Source organism: Lemur catta, chromosome 9 (assembly GCF_020740605.2).
Source record: "Lemur catta isolate mLemCat1 chromosome 9, mLemCat1.pri, whole genome shotgun sequence".
Classification (NCBI taxonomy): Eukaryota; Metazoa; Chordata; class Mammalia; order Primates; family Lemuridae; genus Lemur; species Lemur catta.
In genome coordinates, this window is record NC_059136.1 from 82325293 (window position 1) to 82342645 (window position 17353).

Below are 17353 nucleotides of genomic sequence, written 5' to 3' on the forward strand. Positions count from 1 at the left end.
TAATGAATTATTATCGCTTTGATTTCAGTACCAGACAGAAGGGATATAATATAGCTAGCTGTCTCTGAGGTGTCAAGCAATTACCTTAATTTCTTTTAAGTTTCATTGCATGTTTATTACTTGCTAGTTATAGCTAAATAAGGTGGTGTAGCAATTTCACAGATCTTTATCCATAAGTGTAGCTTTTACAAACAATTGTTCTTTATTTTCTCAGTGCAAAAACATCTTAGTACTAATTTTTTTAAAAAGGGTAGAGATCAACATATTATAAAAGAGGAGGAGTTTGTTTTCATCTTTGTAATGCCTGTTCGAGACTACCCTTATTTTGTTCATTAAAGTATTACTTGTAACACACTTCAGGCTCATTTAGGTTTAAATGTGTGTTAACTATCCAAGAGATAATTAGAAACTACCATTCTTTTCTGTTGTTTTGTTTTTGTTTTTGTTTTTAGAGACAGGGTCTCGCTGTGCTGCCTAGGCTGGAGTGGCTGTTCACAGGAGTGACCCCAGTGCACTGCAGCCTCCAACTCCTGGCCAAGGGATCCTCCCACCTCACTCTCCCCAGTAGCTAGGACTACAGGCTCTTGGCTGCTACCATTCTTGAATCTAATGATAAATTTAGTTCTACAAAGCACAATAACTCTCCATCTGGAGCTATAAAAGGGGGGAAACCCTCCATTTGCAGCTTGCCAGAGCTGCTCTGTGCTGTTCTCAAAGCTGGTACACCAGCTAGAGGGCTCCCTGAACTCGGTCGCTGGGGTCAGGGAATTGGTCTCCACTCTGCAGTCCCAGTGATAGCAATGTGATGATGCTTCTGCTGACAGCTGTTCGTGTGTTCCAAGTTTGAAACTTAAGCTAAAATAGAAATCTGTCAGAAACTTATGGTATTGTCAGTGTTAATGATTACCAAAATCCAGCATTGGAGGGAGGAAAAATGGTTACATTAAGTGTTTTGGCTCACAGTTTCTGGTGCCAGGGTAATTTAAAAACTCCATTGAAGTAACGAATTCTTGTAAATAACTTCCTAACTTCTAGGATTTCTCAGTAAATCATTCTGTAGGTATATGTTATTTGCCAATAAAAATGCTTAATTCATTTTATTTTTACAAGACCAAGTTGGATTTGTGGGGGGTGTCTGTTGCTCCAGAGCTGATGTTTTCTTTATGAATGCCAACCATCGCCTCATAGTAAATGCTGCTGAGGGTTATTGTAATGATCTGACCAAAAGCAAATTTGTAGGAATATGTCCAGTGAAAAAATGAATCCGAGGTCCTCCCAAAGCAGGTTTTTCCTCTTTGTTATTTTCCACTTCTGCAGAAGTGTGGTAGAGAACAGAGCAGAGCATGAAAAGAGTATTTCAGAAAAATACTTCTTACTCAGATTTTACCCTAGTAAGGAAACATAATTTAAAACTGCCAAAAAGGGCTGTAACTGATGGCTCTTATTTCTTCTCAAACCACAAGCCCTTACTTTGGGTCCTGCACTTTTCCCTGCAACGTGTTTAAAAGTCTGGTCTCTACTTTCTTTTCCCATGTGATTGCAGATAAAGAGCTCGCAAGAAAGTGGAGTTAAGTGAGTGGTTGTGGACGAAAGGGAAGGAGGCAGTTCTGACGCTGAGGCTGGGGTGGGAGGCAGCCCTGTGGCCTGCCTGGGCAGAGGGGTGGCTCATGGGGAGCTCAGGAGGCCTAGAAAGAAGTGTTGTTTTAATTTTAATGTACCATGGACTTGGAACAAATAGAAGCGAACCTTAAATTCTTCCTAGTGGAATCTATGAAGCCTTCATAAAGGGGACGAAATTTGAGCTAGAGGGATAAGTAAGATTTTTCTGAGGAGAAAGAGCAATTTTAGTAACTTTTGCTGGAAAGCTAAAAAATTTAGTTATTTTTCTTGCTCTGAAAGAGTCACATAAGTAGGAGAGAAAATATGAGACAGTCCCTTAAGTTAAAGAGCACAGACTATAGTCATGAGTCTAACTAAAATAACTGAGTTTCCTTCTTTCTTAAAAAACTTAAGGAAAATTTGGAGAAATGTAAGTTATAATATAGTTATAAGCATAGTTGTAGTTTTGGAAGTTTGGAAATTGTTACAGAAATATCCTTTGATTTACCAGAGGAAATAATTCATTCTTTAAATTTCATTGCCGATAGTCTCCAGTAAAATGAGATCTGATTTCTCATTTCATTCACTTCAGGCGGGCTTTGTGCCACTTAGCATAGCGTAGGGTTACCTTATTTTATGCAATGTGCTTCCTGAAAATATTCATGTATACAACTTATACACTTATAATTTACATTCCAAAGAGCTGGTTATTTGAAAGAATCCCTGTATGGTTTATTTGGGTTTTGTTTATTTGTTTGTTTGTTTTTCTCAGCAGCATAGCCAGGTTGTTTCCATTACTTTTTCCTTTGTTTTTTTCTTCCCTCCCTCCTTCCCTTTCTTTCCCTCTCTCTCTCTTTCTTTTTTCTTACTGTAAACTCCCTAAAATCTAATGTGTTAATGAAAGGGAATTTGGAAAATAGAAAAACCAAATTACAGTCATAGTGCCCATCAAAATAATTTGACTGCTAATATTTTGGTACCTTTTATTTTTTTCTATAAATTAATTTTCCTCTCCAGCTTTACCATCAGCTTATTTTTATAAACATTTACATGCTGGCTATTAAATTGAAATAATAATATCTTACACGGATTAAATAAGCTCTTTAGTATGTGGCAGTCACTCTTCTGTGCCCTTTACATTTCATATGTAAGCCTGTAAAGGTATGTATTATTATTTCACCAGTTTTACAAATGAAGAAACGAGGGTCCAAAGAGGTTAATTAAAGAACTTGCCCCAGGTCACATAACTAATGTGTGGTGTTCCAGGGATTTCAGGCCAGAGTTGACACCAGAGAATGTACTCATAGGCACAGTATTGTGCAACTTTTCATGCATTTTGCTTTAATGGTTGCATAGTAAAGAAATTCTATTATGAATCTTAGAACTCTGATAAAAAGATCTCTGCTTGGATGTCACCCATCAGAGAGGACTTTCCTGACCATCTCTGTAAAATAGCACCCCTCACACTACCTACATTATACTCTATCCTAATCCTGCCTTATTTTTCTTTATTCCTATAATCACTATCCGATATAGTAAATATTTTGTTTTACTATTTCTCCCTCCTTCCTATCAGAGTATGAGAGTCACCACCTTGGTCTGTTGTGTTCATTGCTGTATTCCCCAATACCTAGGACTGTACTTAACAAATAATAGGTATTCAGTTATATTTGTTGAATGGTTGGATGATCTCTGTCCTCAGTTTAGCTTTGTGTTAATTCTGAGTTTCTTAATCAACCTCCATTGGCCCGGTAGGCTAGCATAACCCCATGATGTACACTCACCTCTGTAGATGGCATCCTAATGCTAATGGCATCCTAACGCTGCCACGCTCTGTGTGCCCTGGGCTGGTGGGCAACTCCAGTGACATCGTGTGCCTACAAAGAGCCAGATTCTTGCCTCTGAGTTTAGGCCAGTTGTACTTGTTATTGTAATTGCATAATTTAACTAAATATTATGTAACTGATTAAGAGTTTGAAACAATACATTTGTTTCTATGCAAACTAAGACTTTAAAGTTAGATGGACAAAAATTGCTGCCAAATGGGTATATGCAACACATCTGTTATAGACTGGGAAAAATAATAAAAATCTGTACCTTCATAAGCATTTTTAAGAAATCTAAGTGTATATAAATTCTAGGTCTTTTAAATATAGAAAAATTGAAAATAGCAGACAATAAATTATAAGTATAGGTATGGTTTATGCAAGAAAGGCACCGTGAAACTCATTTATATGTTTAAAATGAAATTGATAGGCTAGTATGTATTATTTTCTATAATTACCCTTTATAATTTTTTAAATTAACCAATTATGACTTCTGAAACATATGAAAGATTTTTACTGTTTTGAGTAAAACTCAGCATTCTTGGTATGCCAGAGAGAATTTCTAGCTGGTTTCTTTTTTAATACATTCATAATAAATTCAATAATAACCATAATACTTTCTCTGTTTTCAGGGAATAAATGTGCATTAGCTGAGGTTTGATTTCCTTTCTGTGCTAGAATATGAGCTTCAGAAGGAGAGAGACTGTTGTCTGTTCTGTCATGGCTTTCTCCAGTGTCTGCGACAGTGCCTGGAGCATTAATTATTTATTGAGTGAATGGATGAATAATTCTAAAGTGTGTACTTTTTTACAGAAAGAAGTGTCTTGCATTTCACAATGATATTGCTACATTTATAGCAAAAGGAAAAGTACTTTCAAATCACATAGTCACTGTTTACTAAGTTAAATTAAAATATACTGCTTTTTGTAATATACACAAATTTATTAGGTTTCTCTGTTCAGTGAAAGTATTAAGGTATAGGAAACTTTACCCACATTCCAGTGGTTATTAGTAAGAGATCTGTTTGGATTCACTTATGAGCTGTAAAACTTGCTGTGTGATCTTGTTCAGGTTATATTATCTCTTCTGTATCTCAATTTCTTCATCTGTAAAATGGTGATAATCACAGGCTATTATGGGAAATAAAGGAGTTCATACTTTTGAAGTGTGTAAGAAATGCTTACCAAAATATTAAGTACTCAATAAACAATAGTTATAATTACACCTATTAGCTGTGTGACTTAGGCAAATTACTTATGGAAACAGGTCAGAGAGATTAGGTAATCTGTACTATTTATATATACGTGTTATCAAAATGTAGGTTTTAAGCAAGGAAATGTGTGCAGAATACCCAACTCATAATAAGTCCTCAATAAATGTCAGCTAAAAAACAACCAAAAATCATATCATACTATGGGAGAGGGCTCTCCTTTATCTATTTAAGAACTTTTTACAACTCAGATAATAAAAACACCTTGTGTATAGATGCAGACTGTCTTGCCTTTACCAGTTAAGTTTCTCTCATAAATTTAGGAAGTTATTTTTTTTTTTATCTCATAAAGAATAAAAATGGGTTTCGGAATAAAGAAGGATAATTGAATTTTGATCTGCACAAGTTATAAAACTCAAACACAAACACTATGTTGTAGTTCTTGGTTTGATAACTTCTTTTCACAATGCTAAGCCCTCAGTGAAAACTGCTTTTCAGGATATTAAAAAGTGACTGAGTACACTACTTGGATGGGAGAGAAAAAGTGTACATTATGCAAGGAGTGCTGCTTCTTCCTGCAATGTTTTCATCATGTGAGGTCTTATTAAAACGTAGTCTGGCTATTCCTTGCTGCGTTAGCAATGGCTGATGTCGTTGGCTATAGAAGCAGCCCAGTGACTGGCTGTGTTAAGGAACCTAGCCTATGAGAATTCAGAAAGTGGAAACCGTCGTCTGCCACTGATGTCAGACGTTTTCCCCCTGTTGGTAATGATGGCTTAGATCAGCTCCCTGCTACTTACATATTCTGCACTGAATTTTGCTAAGCTAAGACTTTGAGAGGCTTTTCCCTTTTTTAAGAGAGATGTAGATGATGGACATGTTACAGCAAAATATTTGTGTAACCAGTGAACATGAATTTAGCCATTTATTTGATTATTGCAGCATGTGTTAAAGAGCTGCTGCTGCCCATTTGCAGCCTAATGTGTTTATTACAGTCTTCCCAATGGCATCTTGAAGTGTCTCTTAGCTAAAAAATTCATGAGTATTATTGGCTTTCAGTCAGAAAATGGAATATGTCTTCTAGTTACTGTCTAATATACCACTTTAAGGCCATTATACAAAAGTAAATCTAAGAGCAGAGCATATTGAAAAGGAAGGAATTTTTAGCTTAAACATTTGTTTATACACTGTTAGTACCGTTCCGTGGACTAAGATACAGCAACAGAGCAGGTAGGTGCTAAAGCCATTTTACTTGGAGAACAGTTGTAGTTTAGGATATGTTTTTTTCTGTAATCCTGCACCCAACTGTAAAGGTCTAGTGTTTTACTATTGAAAAATCATATCCTAATGATAGTAGTTTGCATCTCTCTTATTGCAGTTATTTTAAAAAATCACCCAAATATACAGTAAGTTGCGTTAAACTAGTAAGGTTGAACTGAGAATTTGTTTATAAATAAGATGTCTTCTATTCTGGATTTATTTGAAGGGAGTCCTCTAAAACTTTGTAGCTTTTGTCACTCTATGAATTAATGTACAGTTTTGTAAGTCTTACTCTATAGGTACAGATTGTAATATGTGAGGTAAATTAATATTTTGTATGAAAACCAGTCAATACTATAGTGTTATGTAAAGATGAAGTTAAAAGCGTCTGTATGGTCTAATGAAGAGTAATGGCACTTTGGGGTAAATATACAATTTTACTAGCTAAAAATTTTTGAAATATTGTACAGTGTCCTCTATCAGTGTGTTAAATGTATTACTTGTTTGCCAGTGGGAAGAAAAGTTTAATTTTCTGTGGGCTCTCATCCCTGCATTTAATAAATATACATAGTTCTACTTCTGTTTTATTTGTATCTGTGATGATTCTTTGTTTGTATGAATCAGCGAGATATCCTTGTGTGGTCTGTATATTTCCTGCATAGAGTATTTATTTAACTGTTGCCAAAAGTTGGGGTCTTGCCAAAATAATGTTTGTTTTGGGTAATTTTGGCCAATTAACACTATTTGGAAAGAGGTATTTCCCCTCCTCTATCAACTGGATATCTTTACTTCTGTATCATCTTACTGACTTCAAGGTTTGGCCCACTCTCTTTTCTACCTTTCTCAGGCATCTCCAGCCAAAAAGCACATTTTGTTTTTTTAAGCATTAGATACTATGTTTTCTTAGACTTATCAGACTCTGGCTCAGAAATGTTGCTTTTATATAATAAAGAGATCTCTCCTGGAACATGGTATACTTTGAGGGAGAAACTGTTTCTAGTTTAGAATGAGCAACTGTTTTCATTTGTGATAAAGAAATAGTGAATGAAGCTTTAGCTGTTGAGGTGAGTTTCTGAGCACTGGTGGGCTCTAAAAGATATCCTTTCATAGTTTAGTAGAACAGAAATGGAAAAGTATTGAAGTGAGGATTTATGTGTGCTTTTAATATTGCTTGAGCATTTCTTGGTCTTAAAACGTTTATGAAGAATCAGATGACATATTACACAACAATTTCACGTATCTCTTGTAAAGAGAGTTCAGAAGGAACCTGGAGGCCTTGGAAGCTGTAGAAGCCTTTCCGGTCTCTTATCAAGAGCTAGATGATTTATCAGGCGGGTCTTCCTCGTGTAGACATTAGTAAGGGAAGTTGTTTCAGCAGCTCTTTCTATGTTATTTCTAGCTTGGAATTTCTTTGTAAATATCATCTCAAAGTAAGGAATTTCAGAGAGGGCCTAACTTTAAAGTATTTCTTGGAGCTAGCAATATAGAGATCTAATATTTAATCACTTTATTATGTTTGGAGTTCCGCAGCATTAGCCTTATTTATTCTTTAACTGAATTTGTGCAGCATATAATACATCTGACAGTTTTACAGGCCTTGTTTGGAAGATGGCCTGTACTGATAAAAGATAAAATGCATATTATCGTTTACATGAATTTTGGATGATTAACTAGCTTTAATGTTATGAGGCTGCATTTGGAGCAACAGCTTTGTTACCTTATAAGTTATATCAATGAATTCCATGAAAGAGTGCATTTTTGAATTGTGTTGAGGTTTAACATTTTATTTTTGTAGTCATTATGCCAAGGATTTTACTGGCATTGTTCACTCCTCCCAGAACATTGGTACTTTTAAAAAATAAAATTTACTAATCTTGTGGTTGTAACTCTTTTCTCTACTGCCTAGCTCATGCAAGGTGGTATCCAAGGATGTGAGGGAGGATGTACCGTCACAGTGAAAGCAAGGCTATTGTGTTTTTATAGATAAGAAGAATGGACAAATTGAAACTTTATTTTCAGTCTCCTCCTTTCACAACCCCCAACATCTGGTAGAAACTGGTTTGTTCTCAATGACTGTAATTACCATCAAATACAGCCTGAGAGTTTACTTGTGTCATTTTCAGTTTTTGTGATTTATGTTGAACAGTTTCATAATTGAGAGTGAGATGCTCAAGAATTTTAATTTCATGTGAGTGTTGGAAACATGCAGAAATTTTAAAAAACTATTAATTTAAGGCTGGTTACCAAATAAAGTGTTCAGACCTTCTATATTTTCCATCTCCTCCCTTGACATTGAAAATTAATCTTTAAATTTGATCTCCAAAAATTCATTAAAACTCATCTATTCCTACGGCTCATTTTACTTTAGACATTCTTCTGTGAGTAAATCTACACTACAAGTAAGTCATTTATAGAACTTACCGATCTATGCTTTTTATTTGTGTTGCTTCTGCTTTGCCCAGTATTTTGAGTGGGGAGGGGAGGGAATGAAGTCACCTGGCCCCACCACACGTTCTGCTGTGAGCACTTGCTGCCAGCCGAGCCTCACATAGGGCGCTAAGGACATCGGCCGTCTAGATGAGGGCACCACGGTTCTTCCCTTAGAGCGTCTCGTTAATGAGGTTCACAGTTCCCGCTCTGGTTCACCCACTCAAGAGCAGGGCATGAATCCACAGCTGCCTGTCCACCCCCTTCCCCACGCCAAACTTGAGTTCTCTCCCCCCCCCCCTTTTTTTTGTCCTCAGATCTGTCTTCTTTTTGTTTCCCCATGGTGGTTAGCACTGATTCAGATGGGGCAACCCTACTTGTGGGCACGTCCCCAGCCCTGGGGGCCCACCCAGTGGGGCTGGGCACCGGCAGGAGGCGTCCGCCCTTGTGAGCTTGGCCTGGCTTCCAAATTCCGCCTTGTTTCTCGCTTTGGAGATGTCAGGGTTGGTTGGAAGTGTATACACACAGCCCAGGGAAATTGCTCGCAAGAGAGGACATACAGGGCAGGCACACACACAAATAAGATGCAATCATGTGCATAAAGCTGAAATTTTTAAATTCTGTGGAAATGTGTTCAAGGTACTGTTACATAAAAAAAGGGAAAACTTGGCATTTGAGTAACTTATTTCGAGAGGAAATTAATGATGTTTAAAAGCTACAAATAGAGTGATTTGTAAGCCAACCCTGAGTAGGTACAAGCAAAATATAAACAGTCTGCTCAAATGGTTTTGCTATCCTTAGACCAGAAACCGTTCCCTGCGCTCCACTCCCCATCTCGGTCTGGTCCCTTTGTTGAAATATGTTAGTGCTGTGCCCTCTTGCAAAATTACGGTTATTAGTATCTGTATTTGGGGACCTTTAAGGGTAGATGATGCAAATGCTAATGTTACATCCCCAAACTGGCTACATGCAACCGTCAGTAAAATGGTCACTTATTTGAATTGTCAGTTGAAAAGCTTTCTGATAGCATTGTACTTTTTATATACATGGCGATACTTTGGTGGGAGCGGCGGGGACATAGCTATCTTCATCAACAAAACTTATCACCTATACCTAATATGTAGGGCATTTTGCTATATATTGATGGTTATGTTTTAATGATAAAAATTTACTTAAATTTTTATGACTTATAGAAGGCCACTTCCAGGGTGAAAATTCCCTGGGTCATTTGCTGAAAGCTTACTTAGAGTGGATATGTAATATTTTTTCTTATGTGTTCATGAGTGAAACCGTGGAAATTGTGGTTGAGAGAGAGGTACTGAAAAGGAATGCTTTGGCTGAGAGGGGTTCTGGTATTCAGGTTTGTGTTTTTTTATTTAGCCTTCCTTTGCACCTCCTGCAGTGCCCAGGGTCCCCTCCACACCATTTAAAATCATACGCTTTCCTGCTCCATCCCAGCCAGCAAAGTGTTCTCTCTTTGACCTAACAGTACAGAGGTGTGCATAACAGCCGTGGAATGCCTATTTGTGCTTATTGGAGTATTTCCTATATACAAACTTATCTGCCTTCTCACTCTGTTTTCGTCTTAAGAGAAACAATCTCCTTGTGCTCCTGGCAACACTAAGCCTCATCTTTAATGGCTGGCAGTCTTTGTTGAATGAATGAAAGATACATAGGTGACAGAAAAGAGTCAGGCAGGGAAGCCCATGCAGTCCAGATCTTGCTGCTTTATCCTACCTTAACCTGTGGTTAGAGGAAGAAGAGCTTTATTTGATGAGGCGACCCTTTGCTGTAACATTTTAGTGAAGACTAGGAGTTGTGTAAGCCTGTGTACCAATTTCGCTTATGCCATTTGCTAATCCACCCAGTGCTATCGATGCTAACAATTTATCCCAGTTTTACAAAAGAGGTAATTAAGGCATGAGGGGTAAAGGAACTTCTTAAGGTCACATGGCTAACCAAGTGGTGGAGTTGGGCATGGATACTTGTCCTTGGCTTCTCTGCTATACTGCCTCTCTTAGTTTCTCTTTGTTTGAATCTATAAAGTTTTTGGTACTTGATGTGCTAAATGAATAGTAACCAAATGCAGATTATACTTATTATCAGGCCAAAATTGTGACCACAGTACAGGACCTTGGGACTTGGCAACATTGCTCCCACCAGCAGGAAGCTCGGGCATCAGCTCCCAGAATTTAACCCTCGCCCCCACCCCGTGTGACTTCTTGAATTGAATGCACAATTGGTGCAGCCTCTATCAACTGATACAATATTTCTTCCTTCTACTTACATACGCATCTTTAAAACAAAATTAACTCTGCTGCCCCTTTGGATCAGAATAGCGGCCAGAAGGAGTGATTGTAGTGAGACTGAGCAGCCCAGATGATGCAGAAGGAAGCAGCAGTTGGGCAGTTTGGTATGTGACGGTGATACAATGGTCAGTCTTAGCTGTCGTTTTCTTTAGCCCACCCTGCTCTGGACCAACCTGTTGTCCTTTAGCATCTTCCTTACTCTCTTCGTCTTCTACTGACTTGGCCTTCCCTCCGATTTTTTCCAGTCCAGAAAGGAAGAAAACCACTATAAAAAGTAAAGGGGGACGAAGGTGATTTAGAAACCTGGGGGACAGAAGGAAGGGGAAACAGCATAGAATTGGAGCTCTAGGAAAGACTTTTAAATGCTGACTTGAACTTTTTGGGCTGCGTTGTTATTTTGTTGTTTTGTTTAGCTAAGCAGTTATTAAGCATCTTGAGTAACAGTCTTTTACAGATTCCTCAAAGTCTTTGTAAGTCTCTCTGTTTAACTCTTTTAGAACTTAAACCTCTATCACTCTCTTGTTTTTGATTACTTAAATATTTTTTTGATTGTGTTAGTGATTCTTATTGTATGTCCTTTTATTTTCTTGCTCAAAGAAATTCAGCAAGCAAGTGCCAATACTGGTCCTCCCCCCTCAGGGTCAGTAAAGTTCCCCTGATTTTTTGGGTGCATCTTAAGACCTTCAGTGAGAGCAGCTAGAACCAACTGAGGGAAGGAAAGTTCGGGGGTGGCAGGATGTGAGAGAGGAAGTCACCCTGCAGTGTGCAAGGCGGAGGTGTGCAGGGAAGCGAGCTGCCATCAGGAGAGGGTGCCAGGGGAGGAGCAGCAAAGCAGCTGCCACAGGAGAGCCAGGTACGGGAGCCTAGTGAGGGAGGAAGGAAGTTCCCTCATTTAAGGGGCATTGGTTAGGAGGCTTTGTGCGGGAACTTGGGGCTACAACAAGGATTTAGAATCTACTTGGCTAAATTTGGTAACCTTCAATTCAGTGTCGTGGCACTGCCTCTTCCCCGGCTGTCTGTCATGGGTGAGATATTGCAGCACCTACTTCACATTGGCCAACCCCAAAGAGAGACTGGGAGGAGCCCCTTACAACACCTGTAGTTTCCACATGGTGCAAGATCACTCTTGAAACTGGAGGCTGGGAGCCCAAGCCCAGGGCTAGCAGATGGTAGTTCCTGGTGCTGTTGAAATACAACTCCTGTTTAAAGAGTTTGGGTCCAATGAGGTAGGCTTGTTTGTTTTTTAAATGTTCACCTTTATGTTAAGCAACGTTAAAAAAAAAAAAGACAGCTTTTTCTTTAGAAATTACACAGGCACATAAAACAATGTGTTACTTATGTCAAATTTCTGATTGGATTGAAAGTTCTTTTATTGTTGGTACAATGATCAGACACTTTATCATCGGCTCTTTTCACTTTTTTCCCTCCCTTCTTTCTGTTTCAGTTGCTGATATGTGTTCAAGATGAGTGGGATGGGAGAAAATACCTCTGACCCATCCAGGGCAGAGACAAGAAAGCGCAAGGAATGTCCTGACCAACTTGGACCCAGGTAAGATTCTTGCCGAGAAAAAGAATCAGTATTGTCTATTAAAGCCACAGGCATGCTTCTTTGTTGTTTTAGCATTGATTTTACTTTTTCAAATATTGTGTTTGGTTTTCCTCCCTAACAGTTAAATAATTAAATATGTATTAGCTTACATTTGAATATGCTAATCAGCTGCAGGTTGTATACTTCTTTACAAGAGGAAAGCTGTATACTTCTGATATCCCCTGTGTATTTGGCCCTTACAGTTCATTTAGTAATCCTGAGCTTTTCACATTTTCTTTTCTGTTAGATCATAGAATGTTACAACAACTAGAAGGTACTGTAGTAAAAAGATTTGCTAATAATTTTATTGTATGGTTTGTTTTTGGTTTTGTTTTTGTCGCCTGGCTAGAATACAGTGGCATCATCCTAGCTCACAGCAACCTCAAACTCTTGCGCTTAAGCAATTCTCCTGCCTCAGCCTCCCGAGTAGCTGGGACTATAGGTGTGAGCCACCACGCCTGGCCTGTTTTATTTTTTAACGACATGAAATGTTAAATCCACTTTTGAGTCGAGGACAAAAATTATGGCTCTTTAGTGAACAAAACAAATAATTGTAAAGCAAGTTTCAGTTTATGAATTGTAAGTAGAAATGTAAATTGTTACAATGTCTATACAGGGTAATTTGGCAATATCAAATTTATAAATGCATATCCTGTTTGAACTAGCAGTTCTGCTTCTAGGAATTTTCCTATGGTATATTTCACACATGCAAAATGATGTATGCATGAGTTTACTCTTTTACAGCATTGTTTATAACTGTAAAAGATTAGGAAAAACAAAAACCTAAATGTTTGTAGGGAACTGTTTAAACAACTATGGTACGTATATAACCTGGAACACAGTGCAACTGTGAGGACATTCTTTATGGATTAATACAAAAAAAATCTCTTAAGAATATGGTTACAGAAAAATAGCAAGGTTTAGAGAATGTTTATGGAGTACAACTGATTGTATAAACAAGGAAGAGAAAAAGATTCTGAATTTGTATTGTTTTAGGATAATCAAGAAACTAATAGTTGTTACCGAATTTGGTGGATACGAATTAGTAGAATAGGGAACAAAGGTTGAAGAACGTCTTCACGTTTTGAAGTCTTAAATCATATAAATGATTTTAAAAGTTAAATAAAAACAGCAACTTCTATCTAATGGCCAGTAAAAACATCAAACAGGGTAATAGTAGGGAAGAGGGCTAGGAAAAGTCATCAAGAGAGGCAGAGAAGGAGAAAGGGCAAAAAGCCAATATTTTATATTCCCTTTTCCCCTCCTGGTTGCCAAGCAAAACATCAAGCCTATTAAATCTCCACTCTCCATGTCCCAGCCCCCAGCTCCTCTAGGTTCCCTAGTACTTCCTGGCAAACCACAACCTTCTGTCTGTCAGACAGCCCTGAATCCTCTGCAGCCCTACCTGGGCAGGCAATTGGGTAGAATGGGAACTGCTCCAGAGGGTGGGGCTGTTTCCTTCCCCCTCTGTGCTGGTGCTGTGCTGGAGCAGCCTCTGAGCCCTCTCCCTGGGAGTCTCAGGGGGTTTTCTAACACAGCTCCTCTTTCTCACTTATTTGTCATTTATTTATTATGTTGTGTAGGATGGTGGGATGAGGGGGGAGGGGCCAGAGTGGGAACGGGGCTATTCTAAAGCATTCCAGCCACTCTCTCCCCTTCCCTGTCCTTCATAAAGCAGAAGCTAGGGGTAAAAATAAGGTTCAGAGAAAACCAAATTCTGGTCCCTGCTGTGCCGGTACCTCACTGGGTGATCTTGAATAAATCATAAAATTGAGAAATTGTGTTATGTCTTAGGGTTATTACTTTATGAAAGTAAAACTGATATTTAGAGATAAATATATTCAAGGCTATTGCAGTTTTCTAAAATTTTAAAGTTAGTGTTATATACAGATACTGATGTATAAAAATATAGAACACTACTACATTAAACAACTGGCTTTTCTTCCTTATTGTATTGTTGTGAATGTCATTTAGTGGGCCCTCTGCTGCACTTGAGAAAATAATTATACACTGTTGTTACCAGAGAAAACTTTTGAGTTTCTATTTTGTCAAATTCAAATGAGAAGATTTTGCCAGTTTTTGCATTTTCCATTTTCATTAACTTTCAAAAACTTTGTTTGAAATTGGACCGTTTGTTTATATTTTTTCATGTCATTCAGCCTGGACAGTTAACATATGTCCTGGGCCAGTTTCACTTTTGTTTCTAGCTGTATTGTGACTTTTGGCATTATCTGAAAAGGCTGTTTGCTTTGATTACTAACATTCTTAAAGAAATACATGAAATTATATAGATTTGTTTTTATAATTATTATTTTTAAAGAGAGGGTCTCACTTGTCGCCCTGGCTAGAGTGCAGTGGCATGATCATAGCTCACAGCAACGTCAGACACCCGGGCTCAAGCCATCCTCCTGCCTCAGCCTCCCGAGTAGCTGGGACTACAAGGCGTGCGCCACCATGCCTGGCCGTTTTTATTATTTTTTATGTTTTACCAAAAATCATCACTTAACTTCTTTTCTGTTGCAAATTACAAATAAATTTTTAAATTTTTATCAATGTAACCTCCCTTACCTTTTTAAAGCATTCCTTTATTATTTTGACAATAAATTCAGTAGCCACTTGCATCAAGCACTACATTAAGCACAACGGTGAGCACAGTCACCCTGATCTTTGTCATTGTGAAGCTGATCATCCAACGGGAGACGTTAAGCACATTGAACAAATAATCGCACAAGTAGACATATAGTTACAAACTAGGCTAAGTTTGGTTTTTAAAAAGCACGTAACATTTTGGGAAAATTGGGTTTTTTACCCCCAAACTACTTCTGTGTTTATATAGGTAACTTTTGTTTGCTTTCTTTTAAACTTGTTTACCATGGTTATCTTTTTCATAATAGCTCTTTTTCAAATACATCATAAACGTGTTTCTTCCTTTTAGCCCCAAAAGGAACACTGAGAAACGTAATCGTGAACAGGAAAATAAATATATAGAAGAACTTGCTGAGCTGATTTTTGCAAATTTTAATGATATAGACAACTTTAACTTCAAACCTGACAAATGTGCAATCTTAAAAGAAACTGTGAAGCAAATTCGTCAGATCAAAGAGCAAGGTAAGAGGACTGAATTAATATTTTGGAGCATCAAATTGGTTTCTATTTTTCCATGTGTGAGAAGGCCCTTCAGAGTCCCTTTAATCCATTTCTTATGCTTAAATTATTGATGAGGAAATGATGTCACAGTGCAAGATGAATGCAAGTATCACTTGCAGTGGTTTATAAATAGGCTTTATATAAAATTCAACCATTCCCTAAAGACAGAGGAGAACTGAGGTGAGTTAGGGTGATGTAACTTTTCATCTAGTAAACTCATTTAGGTGCCCGCTGGTTCTCCTTCCTCCACCTTGGAGTTTTCATAGCTTAAACAGCAAGTGATTGAGGTATGGGAGTGAACCCCCTCCTGTTTCAGCTTGTCAGCATATTTGATTAAGTCTGGCCATGCCGCTAGATTAGAATTTCATAACCTGAAAGACAAGAGATTGGAAAGGCTCTAACCCTCTAGTAAAAATTCTTTTGTGGAGTTGAAACAGAGAACATGACAGCTTTCTGAGATCATTTTATGCTTCTCTTCTTTGATAATTTTGCCTACAGAAAAATATTAAGAAAACAATATTTTAAAAAACATTATTTTGTGCTGCCAAAAAAAAAAATCTTTATAAATCTTCATTCAGCGTGTATGAACAATGTCTTGGTGCTCAGGGCCAGGATATGCTCTTGAAGTATTTGCTGCTTTTCTTCAGGGATAGGGAGATAATTGTCTTTTGTAATCTGTCTTAAAAGCATCCTCTTAGAATTCATACTTTTTTGATCTACACTGTATATAGTATACAGAAAAGGCATATTTTAGAAAAATAACACATCTTTGTCTTTATAGGCATATGAGCCTGAAAGCATCTGCCCCTATCATAAAATCCTACTAGCATATTATCATCTTAGTATTTTCCATTTTGATGCATACATTGTTGAGCTAAAGTCTCCCATCCAAGTACTAACCAGGCCTGACCCTGCTTAGCTTCCAAGATCAGACAAGATCAGGTGCGTTCAGGGTGGTATGGCCGTAGACAGTTGAGCTAAATTCTGTATAAAACATTTTTCAAGTATAGTTCTGTCTTCTAAGAACTTAAAAATATACATATAATATACACAACACGGTTTCTAATACCAGGCCACTCTGAAAATCAGTCTTTATTTCCTGATTTCTCCATCAGAATTCTACCATGCTAATAGTCAGCATCCAAGGGATTTCTTCTCTCAGTGACTACCTCAGTCTCCCTTCATCTCTTTCCTCTTTTTTCCCCTTTGGGTTCACTAGTTATCAAAAACTCAGTTTTAATCTCAGTTTTGTCCTCATGTTTTGGTGTCAGCAAATGGGTAAAATAATGTTCCTAGAACTATTAGGAGAAGTAACTGGTTAAAGTTATACAGTGCTTTGAAGTCTCTGCATTTCTAGTTGCTGATACTATTGTAGTAGAGAAAACGTTAAGCTTGTTGTTTCAGGTTTCTAAGGATTTGGAATGATTCAAGTTTATGAACATTGCATGTTAGGATAGTACTTCTTCTACATTTTAAAACAATTATATATACCTTTTTAACCACAAGGAAGGTCTTGCACAAGTTTTTAAAGTTTGCAAAACCTTGGTACTTCCCCTTTCAAACCATAAAACATGTTAAGATGTGTCGCGCTGGGACCGTGCCATGCCTTAACTGTAGTGTTAGTCACAAGGCTGCCTGCACAGCCACCCAAGGAGCAGCATAATAAACACCCTGTCACGTCTTATTTTTATAATAATGTTCCTACTAATCTGAAAGGCAACGTGGTTTGAAAAGGGAAGCAAAACTTTAATACCAAATGAAAAAACGAAAAGTTCAAATATATTTTAAGTTCTCAACTAATCAAATATTTTAAGAATATTCCTTGTTTAATAAATTGTTTTTTAGAAAGAGCAGAATCAGAAGGTAGGTCTGAATCTTGGTTCCACTATGAGCTTTTTGAACCTGGGCAAATTATTTTACCTCCTTGAACTAACTATTTAACAACACCTAGGTCTTAGAGCTGTGGAAAAAATTGTGAACTGTTTAC

At 37.6% G+C, this 17353-nt stretch overlaps 1 protein-coding gene across 9 annotated transcripts in view; it reads left to right on the forward strand.

Annotated features, from left to right (window-relative positions):
• Positions 1 to 17353, forward strand: part of NCOA2 (nuclear receptor coactivator 2) — a 268534-nt gene that overhangs the window by 159835 nt on the left and 91346 nt on the right. For 8 of the 9 annotated variants that reach the window (XR_006737367.1, XM_045561482.1, XM_045561485.1 and 5 more), the window contains 2 exons: positions 12076 to 12180; positions 15155 to 15327. Coding sequence is in view for 8 of the 9 variants with exons in the window: in XM_045561482.1 (XP_045417438.1) it covers positions 12095 to 12180; positions 15155 to 15327 (259 nt within the window). In the remaining variant the exon portion in view is untranslated. Of the gene's footprint in view, positions 1 to 11784; positions 11858 to 12075; positions 12181 to 15154; positions 15328 to 17353 lie in introns of those variants that run through there. The other variant, XM_045561484.1, reaches the window with a different exon arrangement.